The sequence below is a fragment of the Rhinolophus hipposideros genome (genome assembly GCF_964194185.1).
Source record: "Rhinolophus hipposideros genome assembly, chromosome: 19".
NCBI lineage: Eukaryota > Metazoa > Chordata > Mammalia > Chiroptera > Rhinolophidae > Rhinolophus > Rhinolophus hipposideros.
Window position 1 is genome coordinate 47,233,179 of NC_138065.1, and position 14,491 is coordinate 47,247,669.

Here is a 14,491-nt window from a genome sequence, read left to right on the forward strand (position 1 = left end):
ACTTGTCCATTTCTTCTAAGTTATTAAATTTGGTGGCATATAGTCCTTCATAGTATTCTTGGATAATCCTTTGTATTTCTGTGGTGTCCGTGATAACTTCCCCTTTTTCATTTCTGATTTTGTGAATTAGTGTCTTCTCTCTTTTTATCTTAGTGAGTCTAGCCAAGGGTTTGTCGATTTTGTTAATCTTTTCAAAGAACCAGCTTTTTGTCACATTAATTTATTCTATTGTCTTTTTGTTCTCTATTTCATTTAGTTCTGCTCTGATTTTTGTTATTTCCTTTCTTCTGCTGACCTTGGGTTTCGCTTGTTCTTCTTTTTCTAGTTTTTTAAGGTGTAACATGAGGTTATTTATTTGGGATTTTTCTTGTTTCTTGAGGTAGGCCTGTAATGATATAAATTTCCCTCTAAAAACTGCTTTCGCGGCATCCCAAAAAGTTTGGTAGGATGTATTTTCATTGTCATTTGTTTCTATGTATCTTTTGAGCTCTCCTCTAATTTCTTCTTTGACCCAGCCGTTCTTTAAACGTATGTGGTTTAATCTCCATGTATTTGTGTTTTTTTCCTGCTTTCTTTTTGCAGTTGATATCCAATTTCAAAGCTTTGTGATCAGAGAATATGCTTGGTATGATTTCAATCTTCTTAAATTTGCTGAGGCTGATTTTGTGTCCCAATATATGGTCTATCCTTGGGAATGTTCCATGTACACTAGAAAAGAATGTATAGTCTGATGTTTTAGGATGAAGTGCTCTATATATGTCAATTATGTCCATTTCATCTAATGTGTCATTTAGGGCTGCAATTTCGTTATTTATCTTCTGTTTGGATGATCTATCCATAGCTGTCAATGATGTATTTAAGTCCCCTAGTATAATTGTGTTTTGGTCAATTTCTCCCTTTAGTTCTGTTAGTAGTTGCTTGGTATATTTCGGTGCTCCCTGATTGGGGGCATAAATATTGATGACTGTTATGTCTTCTTGTTGTATAGTCCCCTTTACCATTATGAAATGTCCATCTTTGTCTCTTGTTATCTTTTTCACCCTGAAGTCTGTTTCATTGGAAATCATTATGGCTACACCTGATTTTCTCTGGGTACCATTTGCTTGGAGTGTCAATTTCCACCCTTTCACTTTGAGTCTATGCTTGTCCTTGTAGCTGAGATGTGTCTCTTGTAGACAGCATATGGTTGGGTTTAGTTTTTTGATCCAATCTGCTACTCTGTGTCTCTTTATTGGTGAGTTCAGTCCATTTACATTTAGGGTGATTATTGATATGTGAGGATTTCCTGTCATTCTGTCTTTAGTTTTCTGGTAAGGCTGTGTCTCCATTGTTTCTTTGCCTTTTTGTTGTTGTCTGTTATTTCTGTGTGGTGGTATTCTATGATGTTTTCCTCTGTTTCTTCTTTTATTACAGTATATAGTTCAGACTTGGATGTTTTTTGAGTGGTTACCCTTGAGTTTATGTAAAAGAAAGTTTGATATTTAGAGTATTCCAGTTTCTTCAGTACGCTTACTTTCTCTATTCCCATATTCCAGTTCAGGCCTTTACGCTCCCCCTTTTAGTGTTTCGGTTGCCACAAGTTGTCCCTGTTGATGGTGGTCTAATAGCCTCCTTTAGTATTTCTTGTAGTGCAGGTCGTGTATTAGAAAATTCCCTCAGCTTCTGGATGTCTGGAAAGGTCTTTATTCCTCCTTCATATCTAAAGGAGATCTTTGCTGGATATATTATTCTTGGCTCATGATTTCTCTCTTTCAATAGTTTGAATATTTCGTTCCATTCCCTCCTAGCTTGTAGAGTTTCTGCTGAAAAATCTGATGATAATCTAATGGGCTTTCCTTTGTAAGTTACCGTCTTCTTTTCCCTGGCTGCCTTGAGGATTCTTTCTTTGGTGTTAATTTTAGACAGCTTCAATACAATGTGCCTTGGAGAAGGCCTGTTGGGATTGAGGTCATTAGGTGTTCTATTTGCTTCTTGGATTCGAGGATCCAGTTCTATCCACAAATTTGGCAAGTTCTCATTAACAATTTCTTTGAGTATATTCTCTGTTCCCTTCTCTCTTTCTTCTCCTTCTGGCATGCCCATTATTCTTATATTGCTCTTTCTGATGGAGTCAGAAAGTTCTTGTAGAGTCCTTTCATTTCTTTTAAGTCTCAAGTCTCTTTCTTCTTCCATCTGTGTAATTTCCAGGTTTCTATGTTCGAATATCACTGATTCTTTCCTCCATCTGGTCAACTCTACTACCTAAGCTGGTTATTTCATTCTTAATTTCTTCTATTGAGTTCTTAATCTCCAGAAATTCCATTTGGTTCTTTTTCAAAATTTCAATCTCTTTCGTAAAATGCTCATGTTGTTCTTTTTTTTTTTTTTTATTAAATTTATTGGGGTGAAAATTGTTAGTAAATTTACATAGATGTCAGGTGTACAATTCTGTATTACATCGTCTATAAATCCCATTGTGTGTTCACCACCCAGAGTCAGTTCTCCTTCCATCACCATATATTTGATCCCCTTTACCCTCATCACCCACCCCCCACCCCCTTACCCTCTGGTAACCACTAAATTATTGTCTGTGTCTATGAGTTTTTCTTTCTCATTTGTTTGTCTTGTTCTTTTTGGTTTATATACCACATATCAGTGAAATCATAGGGTTCTCTGCTTTATCTGTCTGACTTATTTCACTTAGCATTATACTCTCAAGATCCATCCATGTTGTCACAAATGCTCCTATATCATCTTTCCTTAACGCGGAATAGTATTCCACTGTGTATATATACCACAACTTCTTTATCCATTCATCTATTGAAGGACATTTTGGTTGTTTCCATGTCTTGGCCACCGTAAACAAAGCTGCAATGAACATTGGAGTACACGTGTCTCTATAGAGAAATGCTTTTATATTTTTGGGGTAGATACCCAGGAGAGCGATTGCTGGGTCATATGGTAATTCCATTCGTAATTTCTTGAGGAACCTCCACACTGCCTTCCATAGCGGCTGCACCAGTCTGCATTCCCACCAACAGTGTATGAGGGTTCCTTTCTCTCCACAGCCTCTCCAACACTTGTTACTATATGTCTTGTTGATGAAAGCCATTCTGACTGGGGTGAGGTGATATCTCATTGTGGTTTTCATTTGCATTTCTCTGATGATTAGCGATGTTGAGCATTTTTTCATATGTCTATTTGCCATTTGTATATCCACTTTGGAGAAATGTCTCTTCAGGTCCTCTGTCCATTTTACAATAGGGTTGTTTGTTTTTTTGTTGTTGAGTTTCATGAGTTCCTTGTATATTTTGGATATTAGCCCCTTATCAGAGGCACTCTTTGCTAAAATCTTCTCCCATTCAGTTGGTTGCCTCATTATTTTGTCAATAGTTTCTTTTGCTGTGCAGAAGCTTTTCAGTTTCATATAATCCCATTCGTTTATTTTAGTTTTTACTTCCATTGCCTTTGGAGTCAAATTCATAAAATGCTCTTTGAACCCAAGGGCCATAAGTTTAGTACCTATGTTTTCTTCAATGCAGTTTATTGTGTCAGGTCTTATGCTTAAGTCTTTGATCCATTTTGAATTAATTTTGGTACATGGTGACAGATAGCAGTCCAGTTTCATTCTTTTGCACGTAGCTATCCAATTCTGCCAGCACCATTTATTGAAGAGGCTGTCTTTCCTCCATTGTATGTTTTTAGCTTCTTTGTCAAAAATTATCTGTCCATATTTATGTGGTTTTATTTCTGGGTTCTCAATTCTATTCCGTTGGTCTATGTGTCTGTTTTTCCGCCAATACCATGCTGTTTTGATTATTGTAGCCCTGTAGTACAAGCTAAAGTCAGGCAGTGTGATACCTCCAGCATTGTTCTTTTTTCTTAAGATTGCTTTGGCTATTCGGGGTCTTTTGTGGTTCCAAACAAATCTGATGATTTTTTGTTCTATTTCTTTAAAAAATGCCATTGGGATTTTGATGGGGATTGCATTAAATCTGTATATGGCTTTGGGTAATATGGCCATTTTAACTATGTTGATTCTTCCAATCCATGAGCACGGAATGTCTTTCCATTTCTTTGTGTCTTCTTCAATTTCTTTCAAAAACGTCTTATAGTTTTCAGCATATAAATCCTTCACATCCTTGGTTAAGTTTATTCCTAGGTATTTGAATCTTTTTGCTGCAATTGCAAAAGGAATTGTTTTTTCTATCTCTTTTTCTGAGATTTCATTGTTGGTATATAGGAAAGCAATGGACTTTTGTACGTTGATTTTGTAGCCAGCAACTTTACCGTATTCATTGATTGTTTCTAATAGCTTTTTGGTGGAGTCTTTAGGGTTTTCTATATATAGCATCATGTCATCTGCAAAGAGTGACAATTTAACTTCTTCATTCCCAATTTGGATGCCTTTTATTTCTTTCTCTTGCCTGATAGCTCTGGCGAGGACTTCCAACACTATGTTGAAAAGCATAAAAGTGATAGGGGACAACCTTGTCGTGTTCCTGAACGTAGAGCAAAGGGCTTCAGCTTTTCACCATTAATTATGAGATTAGCTGAGGGCTTGTCGTATATGGCCTTTATTATGTTGAGGTATTTTCCTTCTATACCTATTTTAGTAAGTGTTTTAATCATAAATGGATGTTGTATCTTATCAAATGCTTTTTCTGCATCAATTGATAGAATCATATGATTTTTGTCCTTTATTTTGTTTATGTGATGTATCACATTGATGGATTTGCGAATGTTGAACCATCCTTGTGTCCCGGGGATGAACCCCACTTGGTCGTGATGAATAATCTTTTTAATGCATTGCTGTATTCGATTTGCTAGAATTTTGTTTAGGATTTTAGCATCTGTATTCATCAGAGATATAGGTCTGTAGTTTTCTTTTTTTGTGTTGTCCTTACCAGGTTTTGGTATCAGGGTAATGTTGGCCTCATAAAATGAGTTAGGGAGTACTGACTCTTCTTCAATTTTTTGAAAGAGTTTGAGCAGGATTGGTATTAGATCCTCTTTGAAGGTTTGGTAGAATTCACTGGAGAAGCCATCTGGTCCAGGACTTTTGATTTTGGGAAGGTTTTTGATGACTGATTCAATTTCGTTACTGGTGATCGGCCTGTTAAGATTTTCCAGTTCTTCATGATTCAGCCTTGGAAGGCTATATGTTTCTAAGAACTTGTCCATTTCTTCTAAGTTATTAAATTTGGTGGCATATAGTCCTTCATAGTATTCTTGGATAATCCTTTGTATTTCTGTGGTGTCCGTGATAACTTCCCCTTTTTCATTTCTGATTTTGTGAATTAGTGTCTTCTCTCTTTTTATCTTAGTGAGTCTAGCCAAGGGTTTGTCGATTTTGTTAATCTTTTCAAAGAACCAGCTTTTTGTCACATTAATTTATTCTATTGTCTTTTTGTTCTCTATTTCATTTAGTTCTGCTCTGATTTTTGTTATTTCCTTTCTTCTGCTGACCTTGGGTTTCGCTTGTTCTTCTTTTTCTAGTTTTTTAAGGTGTAACATGAGGTTATTTATTTGGGATTTTTCTTGTTTCTTGAGGTAGGCCTGTAATGATATAAATTTCCCTCTAAAAACTGCTTTCGCGGCATCCCAAAAAGTTTGGTAGGATGTATTTTCATTGTCATTTGTTTCTATGTATCTTTTGAGCTCTCCTCTAATTTCTTCTTTGACCCAGCCGTTCTTTAAACGTATGTGGTTTAATCTCCATGTATTTGTGTTTTTTTCCTGCTTTCTTTTTGCAGTTGATATCCAATTTCAAAGCTTTGTGATCAGAGAATATGCTTGGTATGATTTCAATCTTCTTAAATTTGCTGAGGCTGATTTTGTGTCCCAATATATGGTCTATCCTTGGGAATGTTCCATGTACACTAGAAAAGAATGTATAGTCTGATGTTTTAGGATGAAGTGCTCTATATATGTCAATTATGTCCATTTCATCTAATGTGTCATTTAGGGCTGCAATTTCGTTATTTATCTTCTGTTTGGATGATCTATCCATAGCTGTCAATGATGTATTTAAGTCCCCTAGTATAATTGTGTTTTGGTCAATTTCTCCCTTTAGTTCTGTTAGTAGTTGCTTGGTATATTTCGGTGCTCCCTGATTGGGGGCATAAATATTGATGACTGTTATGTCTTCTTGTTGTATAGTCCCCTTTACCATTATGAAATGTCCATCTTTGTCTCTTGTTATCTTTTTCACCCTGAAGTCTGTTTCATTGGAAATCATTATGGCTACACCTGATTTTCTCTGGGTACCATTTGCTTGGAGTGTCAATTTCCACCCTTTCACTTTGAGTCTATGCTTGTCCTTGTAGCTGAGATGTGTCTCTTGTAGACAGCATATGGTTGGGTTTAGTTTTTTGATCCAATCTGCTACTCTGTGTCTCTTTATTGGTGAGTTCAGTCCATTTACATTTAGGGTGATTATTGATATGTGAGGATTTCCTGTCATTCTGTCTTTAGTTTTCTGGTAAGGCTGTGTCTCCATTGTTTCTTTGCCTTTTTGTTGTTGTCTGTTATTTCTGTGTGGTGGTATTCTATGATGTTTTCCTCTGTTTCTTCTTTTATTACAGTATATAGTTCAGACTTGGATGTTTTTTGAGTGGTTACCCTTGAGTTTATGTAAAAGAAAGTTTGATATTTAGAGTATTCCAGTTTCTTCAGTACGCTTACTTTCTCTATTCCCATATTCCAGTTCAGGCCTTTACGCTCCCCCTTTTAGTGTTTCGGTTGCCACAAGTTGTCCCTGTTGATGGTGGTCTAATAGCCTCCTTTAGTATTTCTTGTAGTGCAGGTCGTGTATTAGAAAATTCCCTCAGCTTCTGGATGTCTGGAAAGGTCTTTATTCCTCCTTCATATCTAAAGGAGATCTTTGCTGGATATATTATTCTTGGCTCATGATTTCTCTCTTTCAATAGTTTGAATATTTCGTTCCATTCCCTCCTAGCTTGTAGAGTTTCTGCTGAAAAATCTGATGATAATCTAATGGGCTTTCCTTTGTAAGTTACCGTCTTCTTTTCCCTGGCTGCCTTGAGGATTCTTTCTTTGGTGTTAATTTTAGACAGCTTCAATACAATGTGCCTTGGAGAAGGCCTGTTGGGATTGAGGTCATTAGGTGTTCTATTTGCTTCTTGGATTCGAGGATCCAGTTCTATCCACAAATTTGGCAAGTTCTCATTAACAATTTCTTTGAGTATATTCTCTGTTCCCTTCTCTCTTTCTTCTCCTTCTGGCATGCCCATTATTCTCATATTGCTCTTTCTGATGGAGTCAGAAAGTTCTTGTAGAGTTCTTTCATTTCTTTTAAGTCTCAAGTCTCTTTCTTCTTCCCTCTGTGTAAATTGCAGGTTCCTATCTTCGATGTCACTGATTCTTTCCTCCATCTGGTCAACTCTACTACCTAAGCTGGATATTTTATTGTTAATTTCTTCTATTGAGTTCTTAATCTCCAGAAATTCTAGTTGGTTCTTTTTCAAGATTTCAATCTCTTTTGTAAAATGCTCATGGTGTTCTTTGATTGTGTTTCTGAGTTCATTAAACTGCCTTTCTGTGTTTTCTTGCATCTCGTTCAGTTTTTTCAGAATTGCAATCTTGAATTCTTAGTGATTTGTATCTCAAATGTCCATATCTCTGAGTTCCTTTGCTGGAGACTTTTCACTTTCTTTCTGAGCTATCTTGTTGCCTTGGTTATTCATGGCAATCACTGACTTACTATTTCTCTTCCAAACATCTACAGGAATGGCTTCTGCAACAGGTTGATAGGTATGCGAAGAGCTATGAAGTTCCAAATCTCTTTCTGCACCGGATTCAGAGCCCGTATGTTTCAGCAGTTCTGTTTACTCCTGCAGGGATCCGCCCAGATAGGTGGGGCCAGGGGCGGGGTGAGTTGTGAGAGGTGGCCCAGAGCAATGGCGGCGACCACCACCACAGTCGGTCCTGCTTCCACAGCTCCCTCCCCTTTGCCGGAACTATTTGGGCTGCGAATCTGTTTCTGCGGTCCACAGTTCTCAGAACAGCAAATATTCTGTCCTTTTGATCTGACTGCTACTTTATCGCTTCTAGCGCCGGGCAGGTGGGGGTGGGGCGAGCTCTGGGAGGGGAGGGAGGGGCAGCTATTCTCAGGGCCTAAGGCTTCCGTTTTTGCTCAGCAGTGAGGGCTTAAACCACAGTTTTCAGCCTTCTTCCCTCAGTCTTTGCTCCGAGGTGTCTGCCGGGAGCGTTGGGTTCAGCCGTGCTATATGCTGTCCCCTTAGCCCTGTGGGCCATAAGCAGAGCCCTAGCAGTCTGAGTCCTTCCCTCTCCCGCAGCTGCGGAAGATCCGGGAGCAGCGGGCTCAGAGCACTGAGCTAGGTCTGTGTCCTGCGCCCGCGCGGCTCCGTCTCCGCACTTCTCCCTTCCCTCCTCCCCCGCTTGCGCGATTCACCCACCTGGAGGTGAATTCAGTAGTGGACCTCTTCGTCTTGCCTGTCTGCTGTGCAGGGAGGCCTTTGTGGAGTTATTGTTGTCCGATTAGTTGTAAATTCCAAGAGAGCTTTACAGAGGCTCACCTCACGCCGCCATTTTGATCCGGAATGAGAAATGCTATTTTTAACCTTAACACGCAGGGGCAGGATGACGAGCTTTTTACAGCCAGCATGAGAGATCTGGTTTTGGATACTGCTCCTGAGAGTGCTTTTGGATCCTTGGTTGCTATTCTAACACCTTATGTAGGGCGACGGATCCATGAAGTTACAACTGCCATGGCCACCCTAGGGGATGTTGAAAGCTGGAGGCAAAGAAAGTTAAGACAGGAGGTCCACACAGTTGAGACCTGGAAGCCCAAACCAAAGGTAAAGGGGCGAGGTCGCGGGCCTCAGAGAGTAACACGCGCACAGATGTGGCGTGATCTCGTAGCAGCAGGGGTTGATCAGGAGAAAATAGACCAACAACCCAATGCATTCCTGCTGGAACTTTGGAAACAGCTGCGTCCGGAACAGCAATTCCGAAGCCAAAAGGAGAAGTCTGGGAAAGCACGACCTGTGTCCCTCCAGGACTTCATGCTGCCACTTGAGTACAACTCCATTCAGCTTGATTAGGGGTGGGGCCAAGGTACCCAGTCTGAGGGGACAAGCAGGGACCTGAGGCCCCATGTGGAACTGTCCATACATTGGTCCTCTTCTAATGTGCAGAGGGTTTTGGCCCTAGTTGACACTGGCGCAGACTGCAGTCTTGTCTATGGGAACCCAGAACTGTTCCCTGGACCAGCAATCTGCATTGATGGCTATGGGGGAAAGACTGTGACCGTGAAAGCCATTTCCTTGCCACTGGGTATAGGAAGGCTTCCCCCTCGTACCTACAAGGTTTATGTCTCCCCTGTTCCGGAGGATATTCTAGGGGTGGACGTGCTACATGGCCTCAGCTTACAGACGTCTGTAGGAGAGTTCCGTCTCTGGATCCGGGTGGTGAAAGCGGTGACACGCGGGCATGCTCACCACCCTCCTCAAGTGTTGCCACAGCCCTGGCGCGTGGTTACAGTGCGACAGTACCACCTGCCAGGAGGGCAGGAGGAGATTGGTCGTACAATATTGGAGTTGGAGAAGGCACATATTGTGAGGCCAACGCACAGTCCCTTTAACTCCCCAGTATGGCCTGTCAAGAAGCCAGACGGGACCTGGCGAATGACTGTGGACTATAGGGAGTTAAATAAATTGACACCACCCTTGCATGCTGCAGTGCCTTCAATACATGATTTGATGTATCGTCTGACTGTCCGCCTGGGGACATATCACTATGTAGTGGACTTGGCCAATGCTTTTTTCTCCATTGACATTGCACCCAAGTGTCAAGAGCAGTTTGCTTTTACTTGGGACGGGCGGCAGTGGACTTTTCAAGTCCTTCCACAAGGATACTTGCACAGCCCCACTATCTGCCACGGGCTCGTGGCCCAGGATTTGGCACAGTGGGATCACCCGTCCTCTGTGGCCTTGTTTCATTATGTCGATGATATTCTATTAACATCAGATTCTCTTCCTGATTTAGAGAAAGCAGCTCCCTCTCTTCTCCGCCACCTGAAGTCACGTGGCTGGGCGGTGAATGAGGAAAAGGTCTAAGGCCCTGGCTTATCCGTCAAGTTTTTGGGTGTTGTGTGGTCGGGTAAGACAAAGGTTATACCCGAGGCGATTATTGATAAGATACAAGCCTTTCCCCGGCCGACCAAGGTCTCCCAACTGCAGACATATTTGGGTCTGCTAGGATATTGGCGGGCGTTTGTACCCCACATGGCACAAATGGCAAGGCCCTTGTACAACGTGATTAAAAAGGGGGCCTCATGGGATTGGACAGAGGCTATAGAGCAAGCCTTCGTTGCCACGAAACAGGCAGTGCAGCAGGCATAGGCTCTGCAAGTAGTGGACCCTGGCCGCCCATTTGAACTTGATGTTCACGTAACCCAAGAGGGGTACGGATGGGGCCTCTGGCAACAGCAGGAGCGTCTCCGGTTGCCAGTGGCATTTTGGTCCCAATTATGGAAAGGAGCGGAGGTCCGCTACTCTCTGATAGAGAAACAGCTGGCCGCTGTGTACGCAGCCCTAGTGGCCACAGAAGCCATTACAGGAACGGCATGGGTAGTGGTTCGAACAACCTATCCTGTCCAGGGCTGGGTGCGTACGTGGACCCAGGGACCAAAAATGGGGGTGGCACAGACCACGACCCTCGCCAAGTGGGGCACCTACTTGGAGCAACGTAGCACCCTTAGCTCAAGCCCTTTGAGCACAGAGCTACAACAGGTCCTGGGGCCTGTGGAGCTTGTAGCCCAGGCTGAGCCAAGCGCTCTGCCTAGAGGGGAGGACTTGGAGCCCTCGCCCTACAAAGAAGGACAGTCCCCAGTACCTGAGGATGCCTGGTTTACTGATGGTTCTAGCCAAGGGGCTGCAGCTGTTTGGACGGCTATTGGTGTGCAGCCCAAAACAGACACCATTTGGTTTGATACTGGGATGGGCCAGAGTAACCAATGGGCTGAATTACGAGCTGTGTGGATGGTAATCAGCCATGAGCCTGGGCCCCTGGTTATTTGTACTGACAGCTGGGCGGTGTTCCGGGGCCTAACGTTGTGGCTCCCTACATGGAAACACCAAAACTGGTTGGTAGGACACCGTCCACTGTGGGGTCAAGCCATGTGGCAGGACCTCTGGGACCTAGGGCAGAGAAAGGAGGTAACCCTAATACATGTCACAGGTCACTCCCCCTAGTGTCCCCAGGTAATGATGAAGCAGATGCCCTAGCACGGGTCCGATGGTTAGAACGGGCTCCTGCCACTGATGTGGCCCATTGGCTGCAGAGGAAATTGCAGCACGCTGGAAGCCAAACCATGTGGCAGGTGAGCAGACGCTGGGGTCTGCCTTTGAAATGGCAGGAGATAGCAGATGCCTGCTATGACTGTGCCCTCTGTGCCCAGGACAGCCCCCAAAGGCGGACGCTCCCCTGGGAGACACAGCAGATAACGCGAGGGAGGGTGCCCCTCACTCGCTGGCAAGTGGATTACATTGGACCCCTGCCTAAGGCCCGCAATGCGATATACGCATTCACAGCAGTGGACACTGCTACGGGGTTGATGTTTGCTTGGCCGTGTCCGGCCGTGGATCAGCGGCAAACGGTCGTCGCTCTTACATGGCTGTGCGCCCTCTATGGGCACCCCAAGTCATTGAAAGTGACAGGGGTACCCATTTCACGGGGCAAGAGGTGCAGCGCTGGGCTGCCAGGATGGACGTGCAATGGTTGTTTCATGCTCCATATAACCCACAAGCAGCTGGCATGATTGAACGCTATAATGGCCTTTTGAAGCAAGATCTCCGGGTGTCAAAACACCCTCCCACGATGCGTGACTGGGCCTCGCGTCTATGGGATGTCCTGAGAGTCCTGAATGAGAGACCACGGAAGGGAGGACCGGCACCAGTAGAAGCTCTGCTACATCGAACGGCCGCTCCCATTCAATTATAAGTTACCACCAGTGAGACTCTGTTAAAGCCAGGCCACGGCAGGAATGGAAACATTTTGCTGCCAGCACCCACATGCTTGAAAGCAGGGGAACGGCAGCAATGGACTTGGCCCTGGCAGGTCAAAAGCCCCCATTGTCGATGGTTGGGCCTGATAGCCCCATGGGGGGCCAGTTTGACTCATGATTTGCAAGTGAGGCCAGGGGTGGTGGCTGAGTGGCCACCACAAGTGACTGTAGTATACGGAGGTCCCGATACCGGGGTGATTTTGCGGGGAACCTATGTGCTCTCACTATGGCCTATTATGGGGTCCCCTGTACTGTTACGTGTTGAAACTATGCAAGGGACCCCAAGCACTGCCATGAAAGTCTGGTACCACAAACCGGGAAAGGTGCCAGTGGCAGCGACCCTCCTTTCCCAGGACAAAAAGCTAGCGTGTATCCTCCCAGATGGAAGGGATTTGCCATTATTGGTTCCTAAGACTACCGTTTCTTTTCGTCCATAGGTGTCAATAGTCTAATATGGCACAGGGACCCTCGCGGAAGACGCTTGTCGTGTAGATTATGAGGCGAGAACCTGTAGGGGAGGAGTGTGGGGACAGAGCCCCAAAAAGCAGTTTCCAGGCTCTCGGCCTCATGTGGAGAGGTGCTGGCTCAGATAGTGGATGGCCGTCAGCTGTGGCTGGTTGGCCATCAGCTGTAGCCATTAAGCCATTGGTCACTGATATAACTGCCGCGGCTACGGAGGGGAACCGAGGAGAGTGAAGGAGGAGACTGAAGGAGAGTAAGGAGAGTCGAGGAGAGTTGGTCAGTTGGCAGCAAAGCGGACAGCAGGTCGCATGTCGTGTAAACCCAGGCTCCAGTGAGACCATAGTGGTATGACTTCCCTACCTATGGCTCCGTGGGTGTTCCTTTTTGGCCTCACCATGTCCTGCGTTCTTATGTGGGGAACGAGAGCAGAGACCCCGCAGGCCGCCCCGCCGGACACCCCGCACAACAATATCCATCTCCTCACTAAGGCTGAGCTGGTCTGGGCATTCCTTAGTGGCTCCTGTGACAATGGCAGCAGGCTTGGCTCAGATGCCTGTGGGGACAGAGCCCCAGAGATCAGTTTCCAGGCTCACGGCCTCACACGGAAAGGTGCTGGCTCGGGTAGTAGACGGTCATCAGCTATGACTAGTTGGCCATCAGCTGTACCAGTTAGCCATTACCCACCAATATAACTCCCGTGGCTATGCTAGGGGGTTGGTTGGTTGGCAGAGAAGTGGCCGGAGGGTTGCAGCTAGCAAGTGGGGTTGATTGGCAGAGAAGCGGACTGCAGATTGCGGATTCTGCAGCTCCTGCTTCCTGTACCTCCAACTCAGCTGCCAGCGAGAATTTAGTGGTATGGACACCCTATCCATGGCTCCGTTGGTGTTCCTTTTTGGCCTCGCCATATCCTGTGTTCTTGTGCGGGGAGCAGGACCAGAGACTCTGCATGACAATGCTTCTCATTCATTTGAAAAGTGGGCCCTACAGTGACGTGCTGTGGCCCATACATCTGTAACCATCATTTGAGTAACCCATCTCCAGCTGTATTAACACACTCTTGAGTGGAGGACGTGTTTATTATCCCCATTTTACTAATAAGCAACCTCATGCTCAGGAAAATCAGGCCATTTGCTAAGCTAAACCAACAGGTACACGGAGGGTCCAGACTGGAAACCAGCTCTTTCCTCTGATCCCATGAGAATGCATATTGTCTTACAAATCCACCGTCAGCTGGAGAGGGGGGGGATGCAGGCTGAGGCAGGGTTCCCACATGCACTGTGTGAGATCCAGACAGGATGTCGTACAGCTCTGGATGGGGTACCAAGAAGCCCTCAAAGACCTTCTCCCATGCAAGGGGTTCTTATGCAGAATGGGAGACAGGACCCTTTCTGGAAATCGCCTTTCTTCCTGTGCAGGGGGCCGGGTGTTCCCTCATCCTCAAGACTGTGCCCAGCATTTGATGAATGGAGACACTCTGAGTGGGGTCTACACCATCTTCCTCCACGGAGAGCTCAGCCAGAAGCTACAGGTGTACTGCGACATGACCACGGATGGGGGTGGCTGGATTGTAAGTACACACAGCTGCTCTCTGTGCATGCAAACACCCTGGTGTTCTAGGCCTCCTGGCTCAGTGCCTGCGGGTCCAAACTTCACCACCCTCTGCCCCTCCCTTCATTTACCGCCCCCCATCATGTTCCTCTTGGGGGTCCCTCTTTGTCCTCAGGGCCATTACTCTGCAGCCCAATCATAGGTTTGCCGAGCAGAGAGAAGAATAGCATGTCAAGGCTGCAGTGGCCTGGCCCCGGGGAGGGGCACCCTCTGTGAGGACAGGTCATGCAGCGGAGTCCCGGGAGAGGGGAGAGTGGCTCAGCCAGGCCCGGGGGTCTTGCCTACCGGGGACTGTGGCTATAAGAAAGGAAGAGGAGCTGAGCCTCTATGGGGAGGTGATTAGAATCCTTCTACTGGACGACGACACGTGGGGGAGCACAGGAGAGGCAG

The 14,491-nt window shown here is 45.0% G+C and overlaps 1 protein-coding gene across 8 annotated transcripts in view; it reads left to right on the forward strand.

Moving 5' to 3' along the window:
• TNR (tenascin R) overlaps positions 1-14,491 on the forward strand; it is a 417,504-nt gene that overhangs the window by 381,539 nt on the left and 21,474 nt on the right. For all 8 annotated transcript variants that reach the window (XR_013991784.1, XR_013991785.1, XR_013991786.1 and 5 more), the window contains one exon: positions 13,909-14,060. Coding sequence is in view for 3 of the 8 variants with exons in the window: in XM_081026706.1 (XP_080882832.1) it covers positions 13,909-14,060 (152 nt within the window). In the remaining 5 variants the exon portion in view is untranslated. The remainder of the gene's footprint in view (positions 1-13,908; positions 14,061-14,491) is intronic.